Here is a 22942-nt window from a genome sequence, read left to right on the forward strand (position 1 = left end):
GAAATCTTTTGTTCAACATATACTTGAGGTATCATGCAGAATAAGGGGCATATGACACATTACATAAAAATACATTTTTATAACGGCAAATATAATCCAAATCACAGAAAAAGGCAGTTTAGGAAGGGTGATTTTGAGCAGGAATATGGCCAGCAAGGAAAGAGTTAAAGTGTGCATTCACACAGTCTCAGCTATTTCATGGAAAAGTACAGCCCCTCAAGATTGCTTTTCATTAAACAGACAGACTAACATACACCCCTGGCTGGGTCCTGTATACAGTAGTACCTCGGGTTAAGAACTTAATTCATTCTGGAGGTCCATTCTTAACCTAAAACTGTTCTTAACCCGAGGTACCACTTTAGCTAATGGGGCTTCCTGCCGCCACCACACGATTTCTGTTCTCATCCTGAAGCAAAGTTCTTAACCTGAGGTACTATTTCTGGGTTAGCAGAGTCTGTAACCTGAAGTGTCTGTAACCTGAAGTGTCTGTAACCCGAGGTACCACTGTACATGCTCTTGTATGCAACGTCCAGTTTGACCAAATAACTGCAGAAAAGTGCATTCTGTGGCTTAAGATCATGCTGAACAGATACAAATGCAACACACATTTACAGCAGATAAACAAGCCAGGTCATGAGCACAGCATCAATATGTATCAGCTGAATTCAGTCACTCCTATGGATGTCATTTCTCACTAGAGCAACAAACTGGCTGAAAGGACAACTAAAGCCTAGCTCATGAATTACCCAAGACCACACAGAGAGCTAGATACTATCTCTACTAACATTAGTTTCCATTCTGTATAACTGGAATGATAGTGGCAAGGACAGAAAAGATAAGAGTGTGAATTACTCTGCGTAATCAATCTGCTACAAAAAATGATTAATAAGGATGCACCCTGAATGCTAATTAGAAGTAGTGGTCTTTAGTTATTTACCTGAAATAATTATAAGCTGGAAGACGCCTGTCCTGGTTTTGTGCTGGGACATGTTGGAGGGTTATGCTGGCACTATGCACATAATAAGAACTACCACATAGATAACATTTTCAAAAGTAGGGGGTTCATGGCTTGGCTTTTGAAAAGCAGGGGGTCTGCAGTACTTAGCTAACTGGAAACCACTGCTCTAGTGGAAGGCATACAAACAGGGGGCAAAACAAACCTCCAGAGTATGGGAGTGGTAGCAGATAAAGTCTCTTCCTTGTTTCAAAACATGTATTTGAACCAACAAGTGGATCTCTATGGATGACCTTAATGAGCATGGTGATTCAGACAGTTATCCCTCAGATATCCTGGTCCTAACTGGTATGGGGCTTTAAAGGTCCAAACCAGCACTCTGAACTGGGCCCAAAAGACAACATGGAAGCCAGTGCAGTTTGAGCAGTGGGGTGACATGCTGCCAATACCCTACCTTAAAGTCCTGCACCAAAAGTTTCTTTTATGCCCCCAAATAATGCTGACAGTGTTAAGGGAAGGAGAAAGATTTGATGGTCTTCGGCTGAAAGCTTGGCTTACCCACTTCTCAATCCAGAGACAGATATCACTAAAAAGCCTACAACACACTGAAGCTTCCCCACTTTCCACACACCCTATCCAATTCTGCCTAGAAAGCAAGTCTCACACAACTGAATGAATCTTTCAGCCATCTTTGCTGTCTATGCACTATTGTACCTCACAGTATTCTCCAGATTCATCTGGCACAAATTATAGTCTCAAAGTGGAGAATGTTCCTGCATTTAACCATTTATTAAATCCTGGAAGAAACACTTTGAGATCAGCCTTGAACCATTTCACTCAGCCTTCTCAACCCTGTTGAAAACCCCCCTAAAATTACAAAGTTAATTGGCAGCACATTGTTACCATATGTGGTGTGCTAGCAGCGCCCTGAAGTTTATTTAAGCTTGGAAAGAGGTATGGAATATTATGGCCCTTTATAAGGATTTCAGATTGGCCCTAGTTATTAAGGAGATGATCTAACTCAAGCCTCTGCCTGACCTTATGCTTTGCTGGTGCCTTTTTGTACAATTCTGGACATGCTCAAGATAGGCACTTTGTGAGAGGACTTTCATTCCATATTATCTTTCATTAATTCCCCAGTACCTTTTTCAATTAAGTTCTTGACAAAAAGAGGAGGTTTGGTTAACTGACTCTTAAGATACCACAAAGATTAAAGAGCAAGCTGCACATTACATGAAGAGGACTCTGCAGTGTCTTTATGGCAAAGATTTACCCTTGGCATCCATTTGGTAGGATGGTGCTGCAAATCACTCCTATTCCCACTGCATCTGCTCTAAAGTAATATAGTAACAAGCAGCTCATAGGTGTCACAGTCTATACAAAGAAAGGTACAATGCTTTTGTGAGAAACCCTGTTTCATAGCCAACCTCCTTTTCCCTGGGGTTGCTTCATACATTCCAGCTGTGCACTAAAGTATAACTCATGAGTACATGGAGGTCCCAAGTGGATGCAAACAAGTTCTCAGATGGGATTGTAATTGTCCCTATGTGTAGCACAAGATCCTAACTTTCTACGGTCCTACACCTGCATAGCTAATTTTGCTTTTGTTCAAAGCATCTGACCAAATAGTTTACCGTTTACTTCATCTGATAGAGGCCATTGGCAAAAATCTGTTTTCCTTAAAGTCTCATAAACTAGATTTTTTTAAAAAATGCCCAAGCATACTTTCATAAAGTTAAACATCAGGTTCTAATTAAAGCCCTCCTTGGTTGATTTTACCAATTTGATATTGTAACACAAGCTATCAAAACCTCAGAAAGCTCAATTCAGAGCATGTTCATTTCTGCAGTCTCTTTTCTACATTCCAAAGAAATTTAATTGTATGTGTATTTAAGATAATGTTTTTCAAAATAAAAATAAACTGAGCAAAAAGAGGCTAGCAAAAAAATGTTTGTCACCCACCATACACATCAAAACCCCTCATCAGAAGCTGTTTTGTTGATAAGAATGAAAGTAGGGGGAAATGGATTCTCAGAATGCATACATGCATAATTTGGATAAGGGAAATCCTTGCTTAAAATAGAAAATCTTCTCACAGCAGTGCCTGTCTCAAGAGACAATGGAATTTGCCTCATGGGGTGAAGTCAAACTGCATAGTGACTTCCTGGGAGTGCAAGCCTGGGCAATGTATATGGAGATCCTGGGCTGCCCAGATGACAAGACCCCACTCTTGGCCTTCCTTTTGTGGTCTAAAGGAATTCAGAGCAATACATTTGGCACCAGCATGGCTGCAAGAGTTGCCGGAAGGAGGTATACAAGACACCATCCAACCATCTTAGGGACTCCACTCAGGATTTGTGTCAGGTTTATTCCTTAGCCTTTTCTTTTCCTGAAGATTTCTCCACAGGGATCACTCCCAAAGCCTTTCTGTCATGAATGAAATCACCCTCTTGACCACTGGACCCACTCAATCCGCCAGAGCCTGTCTTCACATGTAGGGAAAGACCCTAACTCACTGAGAGTTTGAGACCTATCAGCTACCTTCACCTGGTTTAGCCAGCCAGTCAAAGCTGTTTCCAGAGGTGTGGCTGCTGTCACATGCTGACAGCATCTAGGAGCCACAGGTGAAAGCTGAGTGCAAACTACCCCAGAAGAAGCAGGACATCTCCCCCACCAGAAGATCAACTGTCAATCAACTGATGTTACTAATACATCAGGAGACCCATTTTCAACCTGTGTAATGCTTTGAAGCCCCACTTCTCCTGACAATCAGCCGGTTGTTCTGGTACAAGAATATACATGCTACTAGGGGCAGAGCATATTTGAGAAGTTAAATTGCAATCACTCCTTCCCTAGAGAAGCTAGACTGTCTCCTTCTTTGTTGTCCTTGTGCTGGCTGGTGAAGACTTTCTTGTTCCAACAGGCTTTGGGGCTTTTAATGAAAGGGCTGGTTTTAATAGATTTCATATATGTTTATAGTCAGTATGCAGAACACAAATATAAAAATGACCATCAGAAAATACACAATTAAAGTATTCTACTATGCATTCTGCAATCATATTTTCAGCATATCTGTAAATAATAAGTTGCTTTGCTGTGTGTTAAAATCCAGCCTAATTGAAAATGAAAATGAAATAATGCAAGATGTCTTCCTGATGTTCAGTTCTGACTATTTTCCCACTTCTGAAGGTTAATTTTTAGGGGGAAAGAGCTTTGAATGTCTCATTTTATCTCTTATGTACATAGAAACTAAACACCTGGATTACTTACATTTGTTTAGGAAAATAGTCGATCTCAGTAGTATCCCTGGCTTTCTCATCATTCTCTTTGAGTCGTTTTGGGTGCAATTATTCTTAATGACTGGAAGTGCATCTTACACCAAATTTGCATGTTCTTGATTTCGGAGTCTAATCACTAGATATTTTTTCTCCATGTCTGTCTGCATAAATAAACTGATTGAATTTCATCACATGACTCTTCGCCATCTAGGTGGTCTGACTCACTCACTCTCTAAGAAGCTTACTGCCTAGTGCTCTCTCATAGCAGGCCATGGCACACCTTTAGAAATCCCACCTAGCAAAGTGTATTCATTCCAAGTCTCCCATTTCATGAAAAAAACACACCTTCAAAATGTATTGTGGGGGTGGAGTATGCCAGAAAAGGAAGGGGAATGAACTCTCACGGGTCTGGGCTGATTCTTCTGTACAGGAAAATTGCAAAGGCTGGGATTGTTTACCTTAGAGAGGAGATGACAAACATCTCTATAATTACAAAGTCCAACAGGAATGCAGAGGGGCAATATCTAGCCTGCCTGCCTCATAGGATAAAAGAATAAGGGCCATTCTGTGAAGCAAAGAGTGAAAACTGAGATGAGGAAATATTTTTCTGCACAATGTCACCTTTAGATTGGTTGTCACTAGTACAAAAAAGTAGGATAACAAATTTATGAGGATTAAAAAAAACCACACAACTATGAGAATATACTTGGGTATATACTCAATAAAAAAACAGTTTAACCGAAAATCATTCCAAATATTAATCAAGAAGCTTTTCAAAAGACATTATCTACCTTGCTGGGGGAACAAGAAAAAACATACTGTGGGGAAGGTGTTAAAATCTTCTTAACAGGCAACTTGTCCAGGCTCTATGCAACAATTGTTTATCTTTTACCCATTCCTTTGAATCAGATAATGCAGCCTAATGATGAAGACAGAATGCTGAAGCACAGAGCTGACCTAGCTGGGGAATTTGTCCTCTTCCAGCAAAAGAAACCCAGATATTTAAAAGGCATATGAGGAAGGGTCTTGGGAGGATCATTTACTTTTTCTATATATAATGACAGGAATATATTGTAACAGAAATAAATAGGACCTGAAGAGGCTTAAGGAATGTCTGCATGGTTTCCCATTCTATCAATTCTAGTACAGTGGTACCTCGGGTTAAGTACTTAATTCGTTCCGGAGGTCTGTTCTTCACCTGAAACTGTTCTTAACCTGAAGCACCACTTTAGCTAATGGGGCCTCCGGCTGTTGCTGCGCCACCGGAGCACGATTTCTGTTCTCATCCTGAAGCAAAGTTCTTAACCCAAGGTACTATTTCTGGGTTAGCGGAGTCTGTAACCTGATGCGTATGTAACCTGAAGCATATGTAACCCGAGGTACCACTGTATAGTGATGAAGTGTATCTCAGACATAGATGAAACATTCTTTTCTGTGTCCTCTAATCAGCAGCTCTGTTCCATCTACAAATTACCTTATACTCTATGCTTACTCACACTGCTAACATACTGGAGAAATTAAGGGAACATTTTTGCTGTAATCCCTCAAAGTGAAAGGGAGTCCATTCCTGAGTGAAGGACGTAAGAATGATGAAAATGGAATTGAGTTGTTTTTTATATTTATTTACTATTGAAATTTGTATACTGCCTTTCATCTGAAGATCACAGGGCTGTTCACAATATTAAAATGAAAATGAGAACATAAAATACATAATAAAATGAAAATATCACCATCCCCTCTAATACAAAACTTAGGTGATTCCATGCCCATCAGTATGGAAGCAAAACAAGTCCATCATCCAAACAAAGGTGGTAAATCTGCGTATTGAGGAGATTCCCCAAATATTCAGAAATATATTATTTCATTATTTAAAATAATAATATTAATAATTGTAAAGGGAATTGGGGGTTGCTCGTGCGTAAGGGGGCTGCTGCTCTAGGCACTGTTGTCTGGCTAAACCTTTCCCTGGCTGGACAGCCCTTTCTCCGTGGCTGTGTCAGTCACTGGCAGAATCCGTCAGTGGGCGTTTCCTGAACTTCTTCCAACATAAAAGCTCTTTGACGCCAAGTCTCCGCCTAGCCTCCCTGCGTGGAAGTATTCTGCGCAGAGTGGGCGTGGCCAGCGGAGGTCCTGGGCTCTCCCCGCTGGTCTCTGTGGAAGAGTCTTGGAGCCATCTCTCCGAAGTCCTTCCCTGCTCCCCTTTCTTCCTGGTGTCACACCGATTTCCTTCCCCAAAGGAAGTGTTCTCTCTCTCCCTGCTGGTCCCTTCTCCTGCATCGTTGGGGAGCCTTACCTCCACTCTTGGCTCCGATGGCAGTTCCCTGACAATAATAATGTGAAAATGCCCTAGCAAGGACCTATAAACTTCCAGTACCTACAGAATCTTGAGGGAAATTCAGCCATGGTTTGCCAAAGGTGTTGGCTGAAGAAATAAAAAAGAAAACTGAAGGAAGAAATATGCCTGCTTAAGCCTAACAGCTTACTTATAGCATCCAAGCAAGAAGAGTAGCATTACGTGCAGATGTGTGCCATCAGGTAAAAAAATGATCACTCCAGCATTATATGAGCCCACAAACAGTGCTGCAAGATCCCTGTTAATTGGCTGGAATCTTGAAACCTGCTTGTACGTCCCTGTTTATATTCCCCAAAGAAGAAGCAGGTGGCCAGACTGTATTTTTCTGCAAATGAGACTAGCTTGGCCTCTTAAGACAAGCTATGGAATGTAAAACTAAAACGAGTAGAATACCATATTCCCATGGGCTAGAACTTTTCACCAAAAATGTAAATTTTGCTCCAGTTACTTACACTTGCTTGCAGATAGCAGCAAATTTCACAATATGTATATTAAGGTAACTGGCAGTACCTGTCACTTGACGCTACAAATTTTAAAAGGAAGTGGGAAGTGGCTGATATTGTGACAAGCAGTTGGAGTCATTGGCAAATGAATACCTTTGCTTCATTAAGGGCACAGGCTCCATGGCCCTGAAAATCACTGAGTTGTGTGGAGTGTAGTAAGGGTTGGTGGCAAACCGTTTTGGGGACCCAAAAGGTCCCAGTAAGAACTTATCTTGACATCTTCCAGCTGCATTCATTTTGAGAGAATTCCATTTCACATAACAACAACGTATTCAATTTATATATCTTGATATATATATCAAGATTTATATATCTTGAAGGAGGGAAAACAATGTACTTCCCCCATGTGCCAGGGAAGTACATAAGTACATACTCTCTCAAGCAACATGAAGCAGTATCATATGTGTATTGATGCAATTTAAAACATATAGCACATATGACCACGTCTGACCCAGTCATACCTGTTTTCTGTGAAACGTTGCAATTTGCATTCTTCATTTGTGAAATCTATTTTTATCATTTTTTAATCACCTTTCTGATAATTACTATTACAGCTTCTATCTAACATTTAGCACCAGTATGCTAGACACTGCACAAACACAAAAGTTACAGAGTCTCTGACCAGAGGAATTACCTCTATTAGATGAGTGTGGCTTTGGGAAAGGACTACGGATCATGGATTAAATTCACATTTTGCTTTCTATCAGCAGCACAAAATAAAGTGTCATATTGGGGGTAAGCTTCCTGCACACTTACCCCTCTGCCCATCAGACCATTGTTGAAAGGAAGGCCAATAAAGCTGAAAGCTGCCTCTTGGATGAAATATGGATTCAGGATACGGATTTCATGTGGCTCTCTTGGAACATGGGTTGCCACAGACTTCCAGAAGCCATCAGAGGCACTCTGTAGAAAAGCAAAGGCCCATAGCAAATGGTTAGATAACTGACATGCTATAATCTCACAAACCTGTTTTTCATTTGAACCTGCCAGCTCTGTAGAAAGAAATTATATCCTAGGAACATATTCTAGGATCTACCAAGGAATGGTGCCAAGGTATGGGCAGGTTACACAAAAAAGCCCTGAATGATGGGTCCATTCCAGCCATTCTTGTCTGGGCTTTTAAGATACATTCCATCCATACTCCAACTTCAGCCATCCTTGTTAGGTCACATCTGATTTACAATCAAAGACAAATAAGTCTTGTCACATACACATACAGGAAAGGGGAAGTAACAACAGCAACAAATTGTGAGCATAATAGAAGGGGTTTGGTGTTGTTTGTGGTTTAGTACTATTACAAAGTCTTGGGGGGAACTTACTAAATTGGCCCACACATAGGCCTGAAGGTAAAGGTAAAGGACCCCTGACAGTTAAGTCCAGTTGCAGACGACTCTGTGGTTGCGGCACTCATCTCGCTTTACAGGCCGGGGGAGCCGGCGTTTGTCCACAGACAGTTTTTCCAGGTCATGTAGCCAGCATGACTAAGCTGCTTCTGGCGCAACAGAACACTGAAACCAGAACGGCGCACAGAAACACTGTTTACCTTCCCACTGGAGCGGTACCTATTTATCTACTTGCACTTTTTTTTGGTGTGCTTTCGAACTGCTAGGTTGGCTAGAGCTGGGACCGAGCAATGGGAGTTCATCCTGCCGCGAGGATTCGAACCACCGACCTTCTGATTGGCAAGCCGAAGAGATTCAGTGCTTTAGACTACAGCGCCATCAGCGTCCCTTACACATAGGCCTAGCTCCTACTTTTTACATTCCTAACACCCACTCTCCATTGTGTACCTTCGAGGGGATTTCTTTGGAAATACTTCATAATTGGAAAGCTGTGGAAATGGCAGGAAAAGAGAAAGAAAACACCTATCAACGTAAAGTGGAAGAACCACCAGTAGCAGTTACATCCACAGCACAGCAGCAGGAGCAGTGTGTCCCATTTCTCCACTTGGGATGAAATGGGAAGTGCCACACTGCCCACCCCGCCAACTCTGTTGCCGAAGTAGAGCTGGTATAGGGAAGTGTTTTTTAATGTTTAATGCTTTATTATGTTTTTATATATGTTGGAAGCTGCCCAGAGTGCTGGGGCAACCCAATGAGATGTGTGGGGTATAAATAGTAAAATTATCTTTATGGAATGGGATGTCCCTATTTTCATTGCAGAAACATTGGAGGGTATGTGCATCCAAGACCAGAGGTTTGCTGCATTCTTCCTAAAAATTACAACCGTACTTCAAATATTTTCTGGACAGCAATAATAGGTCATGGCCTGCTTATATCAAGCAGAAACACAATTGCTTAAGTAGATGGGCTGTATAAGTGAGAAGTGCATTTGGGAACTCATAAAAATATGCCCAGAATCACTTAAAATTCCACCACCAGACTTTTGCTTTCTCAAAACTGTAAGTTCAATCTCAACTCAATTTACAAAATGAAAGTAGCTTCAGTCTGGCTGTTCCCTAGACTGACCATCAACACTGGTAATATATTTCTCTTGTTCTCCCAGCGAACCATATATACTCCCTGCCCTTTGCACCCATGGGCTAAAGGAAAAGCTGAATGTCTGCAGAATGAAACACCTCATAAATCGAAGGAAGGGAGAACTCTGACAGATGAGGAAACTAGGCTCTCGGCTCATGTCTAGAATGGATTAGGTATCTTTATTTACTGTAGTTTGGTCTGTACTTCTTATTGTGCCCCTGAGAAAACCAGCTATTTGATGTAAAATCCACAGCCGAGGAAAGATTAGTGGAGACAAATCAAGCAGCTCCAATTACAGAGCGCCTGCAACGGCACTGATTCCTTGCAGGTCCTAATCCAATGCTTTGGGTATTGTTTTCACAAGTGCTCACTTTCTATTATGAACTGCAGAAAACCATCAGGATATGCAACACAATATTTTTGAAGAAGACTACCTTCTGAAGATTAATGTGCAGTATGAAGCATGACAGCACCACTTAGATGGCACTATTGCTCCTTACTCCATAACCACAATCTTCAGTGGAACTAGAAACATGTGTTAAATTTTCAACATGATACAGAGATCACACCTTGCTCTTGAGAGTTCCCGGAAGCTCCTGATGTGCCGATATCTAGTCAGCAGTCCGACACACAAAACTATGTTTTTTAATGAATTCCCACAATCCACTCATTGTGAATTATCTGTTGTTAAAATACTGGCAGCTAACCTGTGCTCCTCCAGATGTTATTCGACTGTTAACACTCATCAGCACCAGTAAGCATGCCCAATGGCCAGGGATTAGAGCAACTGTACTCCAATAAATTAAGGAGGGTCACATGTTAGTCACCAGTTGTTTTTTTAAAGCAATTATAAAATCTATTGGTCTTTAATAATTAACTAACAAAATGCCCAAACAGATGAGATGTATATGGAAATGTGGGCATAAAAATGGCCTGCAGCTTAGTGGATGGGCACATTTCAGCCCCAGCTCCAACAGTCCTTCCCTACTGGTTTTCCCATCTCTCTTTCCCTTGGCATTTGCTTCTTCTCTCTCCCTTGAGATTCCCACCTGGTGCCACAGTTCTCAACCCTTAAGAACAGAGAGTTCCTCACCAAAATTTCATATATATTTTTTGTTTTCTCCCAGCCTTTGTAGATAGCCTTCCAAATCTTGCACCCTCCATATGTTTTTCACTGCAATTTCCATCACCCCCAGTCAGTGAAGTTATGTTGGCTGCAGCTGAAGGGAGCTGTAGTCCAAAACATCTGGAGGACACCAGCTTCAAGGCAGAGCGCAGCCTTTTCCACACATTGCCAGTTTCCACTTTAAACAGTTTGTGCTTTCTCCTATACTAACTAACTAAGCAATTTTCATATACCGTATTTTTCGCTCCATAGGACGCTCCTGACCAAAAGACGCACCAAGTTTTTAGAGCAGGAAAACAAGGGGGGAGGGAAATCTGACTCAAATGTTGTACTAAACTATTTAAAACAGCAAAGTGTGTGGCTCCTGTCCACTTTGCTGCTTTAAAGCGAGCCACGGTATATACTGATGAGAATGGAAAAAGGACAGACATTCCATTATAATGTAGCTGTTTTCATTATCACTGGGAAGTCAGTATTGGCAGCAGTCACAAAAACTAAAATTTGAGCATTTTACTGTTATTAATCAAGAATATTAATAGTCAGGGAGAGAAACCAGGGCTGTGCAAATGAGAAGTGCTTGGAGTATGGAGGAACAGCAAAGAGATCAAATGATTGTGCTCCAGTTCCTAAATCTCTGAAGTTTTCTCAAAACAGGCATGGTTGTTTTGAAAGAAAGATTCAAAATGGAGTGACTGAGCAAAGAACAGAGGAGGAAAAGAGGGCAGATAAATAGCTTCCACTCAATACCAAGAGAACACAATGTTTTTGGTTTAGTATAGGTGGACTGTACTTGTAAGAATTTGTATAATGAATTATAGAGTTGGAGTGGAATATCAGAGCCTCTTTTCAGCAGTAAAGATTAGCAACTAGGAACATGGTCCACACACACACAGGATGTCTGGTTATAGCTGTGCAATTTAAACTGTTCCTGAACCAGATACCTGCTCAGTTTTAGCTGAAATTACTATTACTGGTTTGTGGAGATGCTTTGCATGTATTTATGACTATTTCCGCAAAACTGCTACTTGAAGAAATCTCCATAAAAATAGTTTACTATTTTTAAACTTCAAATGGAGCTCAGAATCCAGTTAGGCAATCCTCTGCAGTTGAATTAGGAGGCACTGAGAGACAGCAATTTGCTGCTCCCCACCCCCACCCTCCACCCCAGGAGCACACAGCCTTCCCTCTGCTTGCAAACCTTGCCGGGACTTCAGGGGAAAGCAAAGGCTGTAGGCAGAGCAGTGTGGCTCCCCGCCCCCAAAAAGCACCCCAGCAGCACACAGCCTTCCCTCTGCTTGCAAACCTTGCAAACCTTGTCGGGACTTCAGGGAAAGCAAAGTCTGTAGGCAGAGCAGTGTGGCTCCCCACCCCCCACCCCCAAAAACCACCCCAGCAGCACACAGCCTTCCCTCTGCTTGCAAACCTTGTCGGGACTTCAGGGGAAAGCAAAGTCTGTAGGCAGAGCAGTGTGGCTCCCCACCCCCCCACCCCCAAAAAGCACCCCAGCAGCACACAGCCTTCCCTCTGCTTGCAAACCTTGTCGGGGCTTCAGGGGAAAGCAGAGGCTGTCGGCAGAGCCGCGTGGCTCCTCTCCCCACCCCCAAAGAGCAGTCCGGGAGCGCACAGCCTTCCCTCTGCTTGCAAACATTGCCGGGGCTTCAGGGGAAAGCGGAGGCTGCCGGCAGAGCACCGTGGCTCCTCCCCCCACCCCCAAAGAGCAGCCCAGGAGTGCGGGGCAAGGGCGACTTGGCTCCAGGGACCACACATTCGCTCCAAAAGATGCACAGACTTTTTCCCTTACTTTTTAGGAGGGAAAAAGTGCGTCCTATGGAGCGAAAAATACGGTAATTTTAAATAGCAGCAATTTCTGCACCCCAGGGTTAAAAAGTCTATACAAAAACAAAAGCTGACAAAACAGTCATCATCAAAATAAGGACTAGCAGAAGTATCACTTCTTTCTTACCAAGTGGGATGCAGATAAGTACAGGAAGTTGCCTAATACTGAACCAGAGCACTGGTCAGTCTAGCTTGTGTGGCTCTTGGGGGTTTCAGACTAGAGTTCTTCCTACCCAGGGATACCAAGAATTGGACCTGGAACCTTCTGCATGCAATGCACAGTCTCTGCCAATGAGCTACAGCCTCTGCCCTGAGTCCTGGAAATACGTGAAATAAAAAGACTTGCCATGAGTTACTACTGATATTACAGCATCAGTTGATAGGCAGTGTTTATAGCGAGAGAAAAAGTGCTAACAGTTTCTGGGAAGTAGTTATGGTAGACACGGAGGTGTCAATTAAAGGAATGTTCAAAGAGAAACAATTAAAAGTTTTAGTATCAAGAAACAGTGCTGTAATTCACATGATGGATTTCAACATCACATCCTGTAAAGCTATTTGGAGTTACCTGGAAGTGGTGATGAGGTAACAAAACATTCAAACCAGTTTTCCTATAATAAAATCACTACTGTGGCACACCACATATAGGCGTGGAGAACAGAAATGTGTGTCCACTGTAGGGGACGAATGCAATTTACTGCATGTTAAGACATCTATGCAGAAAATGCTTCATGTGTGAACACACTCTGAAGTGGCAGTTTAGAGAAAGAAAGGTGGGAAATGCAGAGGTGTACAGTATTTCCAATAAAACCCCTCTAGTCCTTGCCTCAGTAATGGACTGAATAAGAGCCAATAAACCGATGCTCAATCCAGGTAAAACTGAGGCATTTTTAGTGGGTGGTTCCATAGAACGGATGGTTGGGAAATTACCTGCTCTTGATGGGATTAGACTCCCTTTGAAGGAGCAGATATGTAGCTTGAGGGTACTCCTGGATCTTTTGCTATCGCTGGAGGCTCAGCTGGCCTTGGGTGTGTGGAGTGCATTCCATCAGCTTTGGCTGATGGCCCAGCTGTGCCCCCATCTGGACAGGGATAGCCCGCCTAACTTCTGTTGTCTATGTTCTGGTAACCTCTAGATTATATTACTGCAACATCTTACACATGGAGCTGCTTCTGAAGATGGTTCAGAAACTTTAACTGGTGCAGAATCCAATGTGAAAGGGTAAGAGGGAAAGTGGGGTATATAAAGACCACTCCTCTTTTGTTATATCCTGCTTTTCCTCTTACCCTTTGGGTCAGCTTACTTTCTGACAAGATGTTGGCTACCAATCTGAGCCTTGAAAAACTCATACAACTGAAAGAGGAAGCTGAAAGGAGCAACACTCTTCCCCCTTCCTCTTCCAACATTATGTGCTTTGTAAAACTCAGATTGACAGCTTGGATGCTGCTCTGAGCTTTGAAGAGTAAATACAGATGAAAGAGGCAGTGCGATAGAATGTAACTCTAAGTTCTTCTTCAGCTCTATATACTTGATACCTCATGATGAAGGGGGGGGAGTTTCAAAGGTACCAGTGGAAGTAATCAGTCATGAGCACCATGTTTGCAACTCCAGGATAATGGAAGGATCTTGGCCAATTTCACAATGCAATAAGAAGGGGTGGCCCATGACTCAGAAATATGTGGGGCAGTGCTTTGAATGCAACTGTGAACTGAAGCAGATGGACTGCTTGTTTAAATAAAGTATTTACAAATTGGATTAAATATATTTCTGTGTTTTATGCAAGCTCTGGGGTTTAAACAATCGTCAACAAAACATTATCAACTAGGAAAGCTTCCTATAGCTTGTCTTTATGCCCAGAAGCCAATGCTGTGATCCTGAAACATCTACAAATGATAACAAAACCCCAAAGTCAGCAATATTTTCATTTTGCGGATGGCATCAAAGAAAATGTTACAAGGAGTTTTCTAAACATGAAATTTTCTAGGTTTATTTGAACTACCTTGTCTTGTTGCCAGCAACATCTGTGTGTAAACTCCAGGAGCTAGTGATGGGCAGGCAAACTTAATGCATCAAAAATGTTTCAATTTTTTTCTTAATGCTATAATTAATATGACCTATTGCTTCTAGACCATCAAGGACTTGACTTCTAGGGGGAGGGGAAACCAGATTGTTGGATTGGATTGCTTTCCCTTTAAGGGTGGCAGGGCTCACTTGCAGAGGTATTAGCTGTGCAGTCTTTTTACCATGGTACACTTTGCTTCAACCTATTTTGGGCACACTGGAGTTTGAAAATATATTCTACTTTGGGTAACAGGATACAGGTGATATTCTGGTCTATTTCATTTGTATTATTCTAGGATTATCAACATTACTGAAATGTGCTACCATGCTGAATGCATTCAAAATAAAAGCATCCTGTTCCTTGTGTTTGGGTTCCAAAACAGAGGCTTTGTGGTTTTGTTCTACAGCTCCTTGTTTCTCAGCTATAAAGCTCATATCCACCACTATACAAACCACAGGCAGCTGGCTCCATAGCCACTAACCCCTGTAGGCTTTAGCAGCTGGTATTAAGGTATCCTCTCAGCTGCTGTGTTCTACTGGGGCAGCCACTATTATGTCTAATAGTCTGATTAGAGACAGATGCTTGGGGAAATGTCTAAAGCTGTTAATTCCTATTGGGGATACCTGCCCTTCTTTAGACGCAGAGGAGCAGACAGACAGGACAGTTAACAAATGCCAGGCACTACTAAAAACACACATTTCTTAGAGCTCATTCAGCTCAGTCATGGGAATAGAGCTAAGGGATATATTCTGAATGTTTGTATAGACCTTATCAAAAAGTATATTCCTCAGATCTGGGATAAGAGCAATCTTTTTAGGATAGGGGCTAGAGATGAGTTGATGGGAAGTGATTCAATACAGTGAGTACCCTGTATCCCAAGAGGCAGAAATTCAATCAGACAAGCAGCTGATTTTACAGTATCTTAGCAGTAGTAACATAGGAATAGCCCTGCTGGATCAGGACAGTGACCCAACTAGCTTCCTGCTTTTACAATGGCCAGCCACATGCCCACAAGTGAGATCTGAATGCAACAGCCCTCTCCCTTCCTGTGGTTGCCAGAAACTGGTATTGAGAAGCATGACACTGCTTCGGGACCATCAAGGACTTCACTTCTAGAAGCATCTGGAATAAACTTCTGCCAGTTATTGTAGCTAGTAGCTACAGATAACCTTATCTTCCTTGAAGTTGTCTAATCCTCTGTTCAAGCCACCCAAGTTAGTGGCCATCACTGTCTCTTGTGGAACAAATTCCATAGTTTAACTATGCACTGTGTGAAGAAGTATTTCCTTTCGTCTGTCCTGAATCTTCCAACATTCAGCTTCACTGGAGTCCATGAGCTCTATTGTTATGAGGAATGAATAAAAACTTTATTTCCAATTTCTCCATGCCATGCATAATTTTATACACATATATCATATCACTTCTTACTTGGCTTTTACTCCAGTGATCAGTAATTAGGGAGGGCTCCTATTTTGTTCTTCTTGAGTGGAGGGCTAAATTACACCCTCCTTCCAATTTCTTTAACTTTACACTTGAATCAATTGAATCCACATCATGTGGGATGTCACATGAAATGCTCAGCGAACAGGAAGAGCACAGCTAAGGACATTCTATATATGGAATGTGGTTTGTAAGGTAGATTTGGGAGGATATAATCGTTTCATCTATGAGAGCACAGGTGAAAGCAGGGCACATATGAGCTGAGTTTGCCTTTACCTCTTCCAGAATCTATTATTGCCTCCACCTGAATAACAGGGGGAGTGGCAGATTTTCAATTGCCTAAGTGAACGCATTGAACCCAATGGGGCTTATTTTTGAGAAGGCATGTAGAGGATTGTGCTGTTACATTACATTCCTTCTTGAGATTTGTGACTAAATTCATTCTTCTTTCTCAGTCAAACGATATCCATCCCCCTCTTTGCAAGGCACTGAGGTTGTTTCCACCATCAAAGTGGGAGTTTGCATCCTGAAGAGCTGCGAGTTTTCCGGTGCCTGTCATTACTTACATTTGCCAATACTGGTTGAACCGAGGAGAGCAACTTGGGGGATGTCAGGGTATCCTTGGCCTTCTGTTATCTGAATGCTTGAACCGAGTAATGACACCAGAGAGGGTGTTAAAAACACCAAGGTATCTCAAGAATGTGTGGAGGATGGTATCAACACTGCCAATTTCTCCACTCCTTTGCAGTCATGTGTTGGGTAGGCTCAGAAAAAAAGATGCTTATCTATTCTTCATTATGGAACACCAAACTGGAGGTCTAGTGAAGTACTGCTACTGAGATCTTTTCCAGCGCTTTTCTTACAATCATTGCACTGAGTCACTTCCCAGGCAATTGGCCTGTTCTTGTGACTTCATTTTTATATAATTAGTTGCAGGAAGTAATTATTTCCTTCAGCAAGCAATAAAGTCTCACAATGAAGTGCATTTGTCATCAAATAAGGAGTGTTGTATTATGAAAGCAAAAACTGGGCAAAGCAAACCCAATGGAAATTCCCTGGACACCCCTGCTCTCATTGAAGCAACAGCCCTCAAAATACAGAGTTTGCTCTGTAGCTTGGTCATGGCCACCAGGAATCTCTGATTTGTGGGCAGTTGGTGAAGTCTAGTTTGGTTTGCGCGTGCTCTCCCCGACATAATCACCACTCTTCTCACCCAACTACGAACCTCAGATATGTTTTCAAATGGGCTTTATTATATACTATCATTAAAAGGTTATTTGACTTTAAAAAAAAAAAGCATTAAACACACTGGCTCAAAATGCCTGACATCCACAAGCCATGAAGGAACAGCCAACCCCTGATAGGTCCACCTAGAATATAGCTTGTATTCAAGCTCTTTCCTGAAGTATGGCACTTTTCTAGCCATCATATTTTAGTGGAGTGCAAAGACACTAATGAAGAATGCATTCTGAAAAGCTTCCAAGCTGGAGGCATGTAATAAATGTTGCATGTTGTGCAAAAGACTAAAACCAGTTAACAGGCTGTATTTTTAATGTCCTTAAATGTATCCAAGTGCCAGGATTCAGTCCAGCCCAGACCTTGAACCCAGCATCTCCACAGAGAAAGGAATGTATGATTCTCCAGCAAATCTCCAAGCCACCAGTGACCCTGAAGACCTAACAGCTCCTCTGTCTCTTTGTTCAGCCACCAACAATTAGACTGGGATAGCTGCAGGATTAGTTCAGCCTGTGGATTTAGCAGAGTGGACTTCACACATCTCCACTGGACATATAGTACCTGCCTTTTCCTAGGGTTGCCATATTTCAAAAAGTGAAAACCCAGACACAAAGGTTGTTGAGCTTTTTATTTTATTTTTTGCAAAATTGCAAAAAAACCCCAAAAATGGTTCTGAGCTATTTTTAAAGGAAAATCGGCAAAAACTACACTGCCAACATGGGTTGCCATACATCCAAATTTTCCTGGACATTTTGCCGATTTCCGCCCAGACCCTGATTCCAACTGCAGTATTCTGTTTATGTCTGGGAAATTCTGGACATATGGCAACCCTACTTTTCCCAGTTTCTCACACAAAGGGGCAAAGAAAAAGATCCAAAGAGAGCTCACATAAAGGTGTGCTCATGGGGTAGGGGTGGTGGTAGATCTCCTAGATATATTTTGTGTTCATGTTGCTCACAGTGCAACAGTCTGGTGTCATACATTCCTTCTCACACTTTTTATCTGAATTGCATTTCTTTTTCCTTGCATCTGCCCAAGGGATAAATGAGCTATCATTTAAGTTGCATGGATACGATTGGGTTATTAGCTACCTTCCTAGTAAAGGTTCCCCGTGCCCTGGTTGAACTTTCAGTTGTACTGCTGAAAAATGTGCAAAAATATAATGTTACTGACCAATTAACCAAAAAATGGGTGGGGTGAGGGATCAGAGACAGGCAAAAAATAGAAGAAATAGTGCAAAGATGAGTTATTTGTGCACATTTTGTTCCTCTGTAGTTGAGTCTATAGTCACTATGCTGCCTCAATTTCATATAAAGAACTGAAAGGTGGATGCATTACCCTTCCCCAGGTAATTATTTCTGTGGTCAAAATTACTTCCCATGCATCTCCTAGTTATTGCAAGGACAAACATGAATTTGGAACGCTGCAGGTGGGGGTGATATGCAGCAGAGAAGTGGTAGGTGGGGAAAGTGTTAAGTACTCTTGCTACTTCTCCACTCCAAATTTGTCCCTCCTGAAATGAATGATACCAGGACTCTGTTAGCCTGTTGATGCATGATGCCCCTAGGGCAGCAAAGAAATGAAGTTTCTTCAACCCAGTTTCGTTTAAAGAGCCGTAACTCAGGAGGTGTGTTGATTCATAGCTGTGCATCTCACAGATTCTGCAGGTTACATCACAATATAGTACTCCACGTCCTGCAAACAAAACTTTAGTCCTGTAAAACTGCTCATTGATCCCTAATTAGTTGCACATCAGTTGTATGAGAATGGCTGGTAGATCAGCAGGAAAGACAAATCATTTGGAAATAAGGGCTTCTGTAAGGGGATATTTTTGTGCTTTATACTTCAGGAACAAGTTTGTGAAAATTACACAGAACAATGAATGAGAATTGAGGCTTGCCTCAAAGTATCTAGGTGAATGCAGTTGGCCTTTGGTACAATTGGCAACAATTGAGAGAGGAAACGGAAAAGGGCAGATGTAGACCAAACAATGCTCCAATTCACCATGTGCCTCTTTATGTGCCCCACCCAACCAGGAATGTAGTTATACAATCCCTGACTCCATTGCACAAGTGAAAGGTAGGTTTACCAGACTGACAAATGGGAAGTGTTTCTGCCCACATTAACTTTGGTTAGGCCCCAAAGTAGGCACTCTCAATTAGCAACTCAAGACTCATCTGCTTACATTTGTTCATGAGAATCACAAACAGAAGAAAAGGAAGAAGAATTCTGATGTGATAAATAATAAAGGCATCTAACTAAACAGGGCGTTTTAGTCAGTAGCTGGTAAGCTTGCATGGTACTTGCAGATGGTTTTGAATATAGTGCTCTAAAATGTTTCTTGTTCCGGGCTGCAAGTTAGATGCTAAATGTTTGCCTTTACCTAAGCAGAAGCCCTCCAAGCAAATCAAAAGACCGAAGTAAGGTCTGAAGACTGTACTGTAGAATGTAGTTCTGAGCACTCAAAAACACACATTTTTAAAGAAACTTAATCACAAATACTCAGATCACCATGCTCATGGTACACAAATATTTTCTTTGAAACCTTCAGTGCATAGATGCTTTTCTCCACAGTGTTTACAAGTGGGTAACTGGCGTAAGTAAATACTTAGATATTTGGCTATCAGAGGAAATGCAAACGTTAAGAAGAAAGAGGAAGAAATGTCAAATACCTTTGTGTATAGCACATACTTCAAGTACATGATTTTCATAACCATCCACAATGCCTTCTAACTTCAAGAGCTCCCAATGGGTTTTGTATTTGTAGGCTGCAGAAATGAACTCATGCGTATTCTCAGTTGTAATACTCCATTCAACGCTTTCTAAGGATTTGATGGGTCACCTATTCTCAAAAAGGCACTCATTTTATGTCATTTCTGTGATGCTGACCTTAATATTAAGCACTTTTCCCTTTCGCTTATAGCCATCCACCTGATGGAGAGCACCACAGTGAAAAGAACAGTTTCAGCACTGCCAAAGATATCCTGTGCAAACCTGTATAGTCTTGTAGACTTATGCTTGTCTACTGTTGTGTGGGCAGGGCAATGCTGCCAGATTTTCTGCTTCTCCCACATATAAACTAAATTATGATTTATATATGGCAAACACTAAGACAAACTGGGAGTTCAGCAGGGAAATGTCTGCCTTATGTTTACATAAATACACTTTGTGAGTGAGTGTGTGTGTGTGTGTGTGTATACCTACACAAGCTCCTACTTTTCAAAATGTGTTTAACCTGCATGGATTTGTATGATCTTTTGCTGTGCTAAACTGAAGAATTTACAGCAACTACCATTCTGCATGAAGCTGTTGGGACAACTTGTGTGTTTCCTTATTACACAGCCATGCACAGACAAGCCAAAAAGGCCATAAACCTAACTGCTAATCTTAGTTGGCATAACAAAACTAAAGCTGATTCCAGCAGCTTCAGCACAGTCTTCTCTATAGGACAGGAAGGGGTATTTTCTTATTTCTCCCCTTTTTACTTCTTGTTTTCCTCCCATTGACTACAATTTTGGTGTCATTGCAATAACACAGCCAGCAGGACATGAACATCTCTGAACTCTTTCTATGGAACTACTGAGAGGCCTCTGACAGTGCTGTGCCATCCCACTGGTAAACTTCCCCCTCCAACTGTAAATTGGTACTTAAGCGTGCCATCCTACAGGAAGTGCTGTTAAGTGTCAACTATTTCCCCATTAGCTCTAATAAAGTCTTCACATGCCTATAAGTCGGGGCACTGTTATGGCTTTCCCCAAAGAATCCTGTGAACTGTAGTTTGTTAAGAGTGCTGAGAGTAGTGAAGAAGCCCCTATCCCCTCCCCCCCGAACTACAACATAAATAAATTCAAAAACAAACAAATCACTGAACTGAAATGACAGTAAAGCTGGAGAGGCAAAGAAACACAGCATGTTTAGTGATAATTCATCTTGGTGACTGAGAACTCTGAAAATAGGCAACAGCATGAGATAAACTCCTTCCTTGGTAATGAATAAATGCATGGGGAACTAGACATCCTGTGCAAGCTACTGAGCACTGTCACTACCTCACCTCCAGAGAGCACTAAAAAAATGAATAGAACATTAAAAAATGAGCATATCAATGGAAAGTTATGCTAATAGTATTTGCAAATACCAGATTACAAGTCTGGGAAACAATGCCCAAACAACAACAAGGAGAAGTACCGTACATCTCCCTGAAGCTTGTGGGGAGAGAGGCAAGGTTTCAGATGCAGCATTGTCAAGTGGTCTAAAGCTAAAACTTCAAAGCAGAAAGTACTTTTCCAATTCCTTTCATATTTATAATGTGAGAACTTTTATTCTTATTTAGGCAGGATGAAAGAAGTTCAGGAATACTACAGTTCTGTACATTGTCCCCCAGGAATGCTAACTCCTGTCCCAGCAGCAGTTTGGCAATTGCTTTATAAAAGGATTAAAGGACCTTCCCAAACTCCTATGACACATATTTTAACTCCTCCCTGAACGTGCCTCTCAGTTTGTCCTGGAAAACTGCCTTGCAAGAACAAGGTCAAAGAAGGGGAGTGAAAGAGAATTTCTGCTCCACTCCCTGTGTGTACAACACCTTGTAGAGAGAATCAGTTTAATAGCATTGCCCCTCCCTTTCCCCCCCTTTTGCTTACCTTGTGACTGTGATTCATTTTAAATGTTTAATGCACCCATTTCCTCTTTGATGCAAGGCAAAGAGGATTAATTTTAACCTATTTGGATCATTCATTGGTTTGGGGGGGGGGGCAAGACTGTATTGTTGTGCTGGCTCTTCCTGGATGGTGGCAGAGAGTTCATGTGTGACTAAATAAATCTGCTAATAAGGTAATACCCACAGTGGTAATGTGTTGCACAAGAAGAATTAGTTGCCACTTGAGCTATCCACTGTTCTCTGCATGCTTACACAATATTCAAAACCAGTAAAGAAAAGGGAAAAGGAAAAAAAGACTTGCTGCCATCAATACATAGTGGTTTCTATGGTCCTAAAGAGAGCTAAGCTGATAAAACTGCCCTTCTTCTGTAATGGTTCCATAGGCAGGTATAAGCATATGGAGAAAAAATTCCAAATACACTGTAGTAAGACATTTCCCCATTATTTCTAATGAAATAATCATTGAAGTGGGTACTGTACAGGAGATGGTTTCTTTTGTTCCTTCCTCCACTTGTGCCTCTGGAGCCTATATACTAAGATTTGCTAGGAGAGAACTTTTCGCTTCATAGTAAATTTTGTCTTTCCTTCCTAAGATATGTAGATTGAAGATTGTTCAGATCTTATAGAAGACAACTGATGTGCACATGGAATAAAAACAGAAGCATTTCCCCTTGCCCAGATTCAGCTGCACCCTATTCGACCTCCAACGTCATCCCTGCACAGTGTGCATCAGACACACCTCTGCAATGAGCAGGCTGTTGAGCGTGGCTGCACTTGCAGGCAGGTGCTCACTCAACACCAGACTTACACTACTAAAGACATCTTCCTGATGCCGCAGGCACTTGCTCCATAAGCTGTTCATTTTGGCAGCCTACTGGTGAAAGTAGGTATAGGGTTATTTTTTAGAGCGGGCAAAACCCAGAGGCTACTTATTTCCAAGGAAACCTTTGCCCTCATTTGGCTCCTTTACCAACATGAACCAGATGTTCAAGGAGAGTTTCCTACAGATGAAATCATT

General features: G+C 41.8%; 1 protein-coding gene across 12 annotated transcripts in view; it reads right to left on the reverse strand.

The window, feature by feature from the left end:
- Nucleotides 1-22942, reverse strand: part of ST3GAL3 (ST3 beta-galactoside alpha-2,3-sialyltransferase 3) — a 170318-nt gene that overhangs the window by 36457 nt on the left and 110919 nt on the right. For all 12 annotated transcript variants that reach the window (XM_053392708.1, XM_053392706.1, XM_053392704.1 and 9 more), the window contains one exon: nucleotides 7846-7992. In XM_053392708.1, the coding sequence (XP_053248683.1) occupies nucleotides 7846-7992 (147 nt within the window). The remainder of the gene's footprint in view (nucleotides 1-7845; nucleotides 7993-22942) is intronic.

This window comes from Podarcis raffonei, chromosome 6 (genome assembly GCF_027172205.1).
Source record: "Podarcis raffonei isolate rPodRaf1 chromosome 6, rPodRaf1.pri, whole genome shotgun sequence".
NCBI lineage: Eukaryota > Metazoa > Chordata > Lepidosauria > Squamata > Lacertidae > Podarcis > Podarcis raffonei.